This window comes from Spermophilus citellus, assembly GCF_964194105.1.
Source record: "Spermophilus citellus genome assembly, chromosome: 2".
Taxonomy (NCBI): domain Eukaryota; kingdom Metazoa; phylum Chordata; class Mammalia; order Rodentia; family Sciuridae; genus Spermophilus; species Spermophilus citellus.
Window position 1 is genome coordinate 249,794,714 of NC_138183.1, and position 6,795 is coordinate 249,801,508.

The 6,795-nt window shown below is 64.1% G+C and overlaps 1 protein-coding gene across 2 annotated transcripts; it reads left to right on the plus strand.

Moving 5' to 3' along the window:
* Positions 1–1,425: 1,425 nt before the first annotated feature.
* SLC22A12 (solute carrier family 22 member 12) lies at positions 1,426–6,795 on the plus strand (the record flags this gene model as incomplete). Of its 2 annotated transcripts, XM_081282230.1 has the most annotated exons (10): positions 1,426–2,068; positions 2,641–2,744; positions 3,106–3,260; positions 3,335–3,503; positions 4,708–4,831; positions 4,961–5,076; positions 5,253–5,515; positions 5,791–5,899; positions 6,119–6,322; positions 6,732–6,795. In XM_081282230.1, exons 1-10 carry the CDS (start codon positions 1,667–1,669, stop codon positions 6,793–6,795), a joined length of 1,710 nt encoding a protein of 569 aa, XP_081138356.1. In that variant the 5' UTR covers positions 1,426–1,666. The 2 variants fall into 2 exon arrangements, with proteins under 2 accessions (XP_081138356.1, XP_081138357.1); XM_081282231.1 differs by lacking the exon at positions 6,732–6,795 and having other exon boundaries at positions 5,301–5,515; positions 6,119–6,326.

Here is a 6,795-nt window from a genome sequence, read left to right on the forward strand (position 1 = left end):
ATGAGTAACGTGTACTGTGACCCATGGTGGTAAGTATAACGGAGATAAAAGATGTAAGAAATGAAACTGGGGGTGCCAAGGATGGGGTCAGACGAAGTTTAGTCGGGGAGTTCAGAAAAGTCCATGCTGAGAACAAGCCTTCCTAACACAGACTTGAAGGAATCCTCAGGATTCCACGGGAATCTCTGGGAGAAGAGGGGCCCAGGCAAGAGGAACAGCAGGTGCAAAGGCCCTGAGGCAAACATGCATGTGGCACAAAGTACAGCAAGGAGGTCGTTGGAGCTGATGTGTGGAGAGCAAGGACCAGAGATGAGCTTGGAGAGGCAATGGCTAGCCCAACGGTGTCACTGTAAAGATTGGCTTTTACTCTGAGAGAGGTGAGGAGATGCGGCCACGTTTTGAGCACAACCGTGATGTGGCCTGACTGGAGTGAACCAGAACCCCTGTTCTTCAGTTGGAGAATATTCTATAAAGGCTCAAAGGTGGAAGCAAGGAGTCTATGGGGAGGCCACTGCACTGACCCAGGAGCTTCACCTCGACAGGCCAAGATGGTCGCAGTGGAGGGGCTGTGCATGTCCTGGATGCTTTTTCTTTTGTACCGGGGATTGAGCCCAGGGGCACTTAACCACTGAGCCACATTCCAGCCATTTTTTGGTATTTAATTTTGAGACAGGGTCTTGCTAGGTTGCCTAGGGCCTCGCTAAGTTGCTGAGGCTGGCTTTGAACTCGCCATCCTCCTGCCTCAGCCTCCCAAGCTGCTGGGATCCCAGGCGAGCGTCACTGCACCTGGCCCCCGGACAAGTTTTGAAGGTGAACTGGCAGGATTCCCCTGGTGACCCCCTGGTGTCGTCCTGAGCAGCTGGAAGGATGGAGCCTCTAAAAGCTGAGACAGGGAAGCTGCCGGTGAGGCACATGTGGGGACCTCAGCCTCGACCCTGCAAAGGTGGCTGTGCACACTCTGAGCTCCGGGCGTCTGGTAAACTCGGAAAGCCCCACTGTGGCTCAGGAGAGGGTAGTGGCAGAGGGGATGCAGGCATCCGTGATGGCAGCCCACAGGCTAGGAGGCGTGGGGACACGTGGTCCCCAAGCCCACGCCGCTGGAGGCTCCAAGAACAGGGGAATCCTGGGGCCACCCTGTGAGGCAGGCAGGGGCCCTGGGGGGTGGCACGCAGCCACGGGTGCAGAGCCCGGGTTCCCTGAGGCAGAGGGAGGCCGGCCCTGCCGATCCCCTGCCCTGCGCCTCCCTCAGGGCCGGGTTAAACTTTGTCTGGGATGATTGCTAAACGCTCTGCCATAAGCGGCCCCTGGTCACACTTTAATTCCAGCGTGGATGGCTTCAGTCTCCAAGTCCCACTTTCCAAAGTCAGCTTTTTCCAGAGGCCCAGGGGCAGCAGTGGCTCCAAGGGACACGTGGGTGGCCTCAGGGTCACAGCATGTGGCTCCAAGGCTCGGTGGGAGCCACCCCAAGTGACAGCCAGTGAGCGGATGCCAAGGAGCCCCAGGCCCAGCTCTGCAAAGCCGGTGGCCCCTGACATGCTCCCAGCTGCCCGGCTGGGGACGCTGGAGGGGTCGCTGCTGTGGGAAGCGCAGGCCTGTGGCTCGTGGCCCCGGGCCCTGGACCAGCTTCTGTGAAGCGGGCGCCTCCCTGGGCCCCCCGGCCGGCGCCATGGCATTTCCGGAACTCCTAGACCAAGTAGGTGGCATGGGCAGGTTCCAGATCCTCCAGCTGATGGCCCTGGTGGTCCCCATCATCCTGCTCACCATGCAGAACATGGCCGAGAACTTCTCGGCCGCCGTGCCCAGCCACCGCTGCTGGGTGCCCCTCCTGGACAACGCCACCAGCCAGGCCGGCATCGCAGGGGCCCTGAGTCCTGAGGCCCTCCTGGCTGTCTCCATCCCACGGGGCCCCAACCAGCAGCCACACCAGTGTCTCCGCTTCCGCCAGCCTCAGTGGCAGCTCCTGGACCCCAACGCCACGGCCACCAACTGGAGCCAGGCCGCCACAGAGCCGTGTGTGGACGGCTGGGTCTATGACCGCAGCAGCTTCACCTCCACCACCGTGACCCAGGTAAGGGGCCACACCTGGCTCCTGGGGGTCAAAGCCACAGATCAGTAGTTGGACTCAAGACGGTCCAGTCCTAGGAAGGGCCACCTCCCCAGGCCTCCCTGGCTCTGAGGTCAGCTCTCAGCTGGGCCTCTGCCACACAGCCCTGCCGGGGACGGGGACCTCCCAGTGTGTCTGCTGACACTTGGCTGTCAGTCATGGGGTGCTTAGTGACCATTTGCTGGGTTCCTCCAGGACAAAGCACACGGGGCAAGCCCAGGTGCCTTCTCATAAGGGACATGAGACAAATCTGGGCCAGTGGAGAGGGACAGCTGGTCCCAGCAAGCAGGAAGGGGCATTTCCGTGAAGAAGAGGAGGAATGTGGCTTCTGGGCAGGGCAGGGGCAATAGGGAGCCACTGAGGGCTTGGTGGGGTGGCAGTGCACTCCTCAGGAGACCAAGCCACACCTGCGGTGCCCTCGCAGAACCCGGGGGCCCTGCTCCACGCCCCCAGAGGTGGCCCCCTCCGTAGGAGCCACCCACTAGCTCCTCGGGCCCCACCCTCCTGGGCTCACCCCTCCCCCGCTCTCCCGCCAGTGGGACCTGGTGTGTGACTCCCAGTTTCTGAAGCCCATGGCCCAGTCCATCTACCTGGCGGGGGTCCTGGTGGGAGCTGCGGTGTGTGGCCACGCCTCGGACAGGTGAGCCCCCTGGTCCTGGTGGGTCCCTTTTCCATGTCACCAGAGCAAGTCTGGTCACTCCTCGGGCCACAGGGTCACTCGCCTTGCTCTGGGGGCTGTAGAGTGTCATTGTGGCTCGTCACTCTGCGGAAACCTGCGCGGCCACACTAGCCTTGGGTGCCTGCCTGGAGGGCCTCTGGTGATGGGCAGCCCTTCCCCACTGAGCACGCCTTCCGCTGACCTCCAGGGCTCCCTGACTCTCCCGAGGTCTGACCCAGGGCAGCTTCCTCCGCTCGGTGGGCACAGGGTGGGCTCCACAGGTCCAGATCCAAGTGACCCCACCACAGGCCCTGGATCCGCCACCCTGGTGTGTGTGCCGCAGGTTCGGGCGCAAGAGGGTGCTGACGTGGAACTACCTGCAGACAGCCGTGTCGGGGACGGTGGCTGCCTTCGCCCCCACCTTCCCCCTGTACTGCCTGTTCCGCTTCCTGGTGGCCTTCGCCGTGGCGGGCATCATGATGAACTCGGGCAGTCTCCGTAGGTCCCCCAACCTGGGGCCATGCAGGGTAGGCTGTGACGGGCCTGGGGCTGACCCACGCCGTCTCCCGCAGTGATGGAGTGGACATCGGCGCGGGCCCGCCCCTTGGTGATGACCTTGAACTCCATTGGCTTCAGCTTTGGCCAGATGCTGATGGCCGCGGTGGCCTATGGTGTGCGTGACTGGTGGCTGCTGCAGCTGGCCATCTCCGTGCCCTTCATCCTCAGCTTTGTGTACTCATGGTGGGTGCCGCACCCTCTCCCCTCCTGGAAGAGACTGCTCTTGCGGCGCCCAGTGTAGGAGAGTCTCCGTTCCCTGGGGACAGAAGGCTGTCAGTGCGGGAGGCCAGGGTCACTTGGGCTGGAGGGAGCCTGCACACCACAAGCCTGTGACGCAAACCCTCTCCAACCTGGGGTTCGCTCGCCCAGGATCACGTCCCGAGGCCTCCAGGAGCCCCATACTCACTGTCTGTGGCCTAGGTGTTGCTACTTGGCCACCCCAAAGCACACAGTGGGTACGGCCCAGGCCTCCCCCTCGAGGGTCTCAGCCAGCATCTCCAACCCCTCCAAGTGCTGCAGACCTCAAACTTGCCCCACCCCAGCTTCGGCCTCAGCTCCAGGCGCCTGTGACACCTCCCTACCAACACCTGGTCTCCCCACGTTGGGGACAGTCCCCCACCTGATGCTGGAGTCCGAAGGCCACACACCTCTCCCTTCCTCCCTGTACCCAAATCTGACAAGCCACTGGGGCTTGTCGACTGTAGTCTGTACCCCCAGCCTCCTTCTGTCCCCTGTTCTGCAAATCCCAGACAAGCTCAGGACCCAGGTGGGTGTGAGGCAGGTGGCTCCCCACAGGACAGCTCACCTGGCTCAGGGACCTGGGCCTTCGGGAGGCTCCGTGGGGAGTGGTGGGCCGGCAACACAGTGCAGGCTGGGGCAGGCGGCCATGGCGACAGCCAGACGTGAGGGGTCCAGAGGGGATGACGGGGGCTGGCCAGCGGGTGACATCACAGACCTGCTCTTGGCCCGCGCCTGGGGAGGAAGGTGAGACTTTGGCAACAAGAAGGATGAACAGGGGGCTACGTGACACCAGGGGCTCTGGAGCGGGAGACCCACTCTGTGGACCTGCAGTCCCTGGGGCCTGGGTGCAGCCCAGCCTGGCTCCTGAAGGAGGTAGGGGAGGGCTGTGGGGCAGGAGGAGGTGGGAAGGAACCAGGGTCACCCACCGGCAGCAGCTGGTCCAGGGACAGAGGGTGGGCCCCAACCCCAGCCCAGGGAGGAGGGAGGCGGGGGGCCACCTGCTGAACCTTGCTGTCCCCTGCAGCACAGACCCCACAGCTCTGAGCCTGAAGCTGTGGTGCCAGGGAGGCCCCTTCCAGCTGAGAGACAGGGGACAGTGAGGAGGGGGAGGGGCAGGCAGTGACCCCCACACACCCCTGCACTCCAGGTGGCTGCCCGAATCCGCGAGATGGCTCCTCATCACGGGCAAGCTGGACTGGGGCCTGCAGGAGCTGCAGAGGGTGGCCGCCATCAACGGCAAGAGGGCAGCAGGGGACACACTGACCATGGAGGTGAGGACCTGGCCTCAGTCCCTCTCCCTGCCCCAGCCAGGAGGCCAAGCACGGGCCAGCTCCCGGTGAGGGTATCCGGGAGAAGGGCTGCAGGTGTCCCAGCACCGACACCTCTGCCCCCCGCTCCAGGTCGTGCTCTCAGCCTTGCAGGAGGAGGTGAGCAGGGGCCAGGACCCCGTCAGCCTGGGCACCCTGTTCTGCACACCCGGGCTGCGCCTCCGGACCTGGGTCTCCCTGACGATCTGGTAGGTGCCTTTGACCCCACCCCACCAGGCCGGCCTCAGCTGCTGGCTGCCAGGGGAGCCCGGAGTCAGGGCTCGAGCCGGCAAGTGGCCAAGGGCCCTGCGGGCTCTCCTGTCTGGCCACTGGCCTGAGAATGCCCCCAGGAGGTGCTGCAACCCGGTCACCTGCCCCTCTGTAGTCATGCTCCCGACAGGATGCGCCCAGCTCACCTGCCCACTGCCCCCAGGTTCGCCTTTGCCTTCACCTTCTACGGCCTGGCCCTGAACCTGCAGGCCCTGGGCAGCAACATCTTCCTGCTCCAGCTGCTCATCGGGGCCGTGGACCTCCCGGCCAAGATGGGCACACTGCTGCTGCTGAGCCGCCTGGGCCGCCGCCCGCTGCAGGCCGGCTCCCTGGTGCTGTCGGGGCTCTGCGTCCTGGCCAACACCCTGGTGCCCCACGGTGAGCAGGCACAGCCCGGCTGACCCCCCAGGGAGGCAGGACCATGGGGCCAGAGCCAGGAACAGGGGCCCTCGGCCCCTTCCTCCGAAGGCTAGGACCAGAGCAGCAGCCCCCTGAGGAGGCTGCTGGGGATCGAGGGCCTGGCTGGGCCGGAGCAGCAGAAGCAGCAGTGGAGTCCAGGGGACAGGGATGGGACAAATGAGGACTCAGGGATGAGTTTCAGCAGGAAAGAACTAGGCCTGCCGCCCATCCTGCTAACCTGTCTGTGTCCACAGAGATGGGGGCCCTGCGCTCAGCCCTGGCTGTGCTGGGGCTGGGGGCGCTAGGGGCCAGCTTCACCTGCGTGAGCATCTTCCTTAGTGAACTCTTCCCCACGGTGCTCAGGTGAGGCCCCGGAGAGGGTGCCCTAGGCTGGGAGGGAAGTGGGGTGGCCGCCACGGACCCAGATGCTCCTGCCACGTGACTCCCTTCCATGTGGTCTCGGGCTGTCCAGGCAAGTCCTGGCCCAGCCTGAGCCCCTGGGCCACGTGGGGCTGGGCTGGGGCAGAAGGTCAAAGCTGCCTGAGGATATGACGGCCACTCACAGGAGCATCTGCCCTGCAGGATGACAGCGGTGGGCCTGGGCCAGATGGCCGCCCGTGGGGGAGCCATCCTGGGACCCCTGGTCCTGCTGCTGGGCATCTATGCCCCCTCACTGCCCCTGCTGGTTCACGGGACCGTGCCATTGTTGAGTGGCCTGGCTGCACTCCTGCTGCCCGAAACCCAGAACTTGCCGCTGCCCGACACCATCCATGATATACAGAACCAGTGAGTGGCCCAGCCCTGGGACACCCTCCCTTTCTTCTTTCTCTTCTTCCAGAGAACCCCAGAACAGGGGCACTCACCCTCGTCACTGAACAGAGGAGAAGTAGAGACCCAGAGAGATAGAGGGTTGGCCCAGAGTCACACAGCACAGCTTTGGGGGAGTGGAGGCAGCCAGGGCTGGGTCTGCCCCTGACTGTAAGGCTTTAGCCTCTGCCCTGCATTTCACCACAGGAGGTGTAAATGGCCCAGCTGTCCCCAGGCCACCCCCAAGAGAGGCCAAGGAGAAGGGGGGGGTGGCCTTGTCAGGGGGATATCCAGAGGTGTGCTGAGGTCCTCACAACCCTCTGATGGCTGCCCTCCAGCCCCCAGTGAGGTGCTGAGTGACACACCCCTCCGCCTCCTTCCCGAACAGGGCAGTAAAGAAAGCAAGACACAGCCCTCCCAGGTGTGTGGTCCTCAAGGCCACCCAGCTCTAG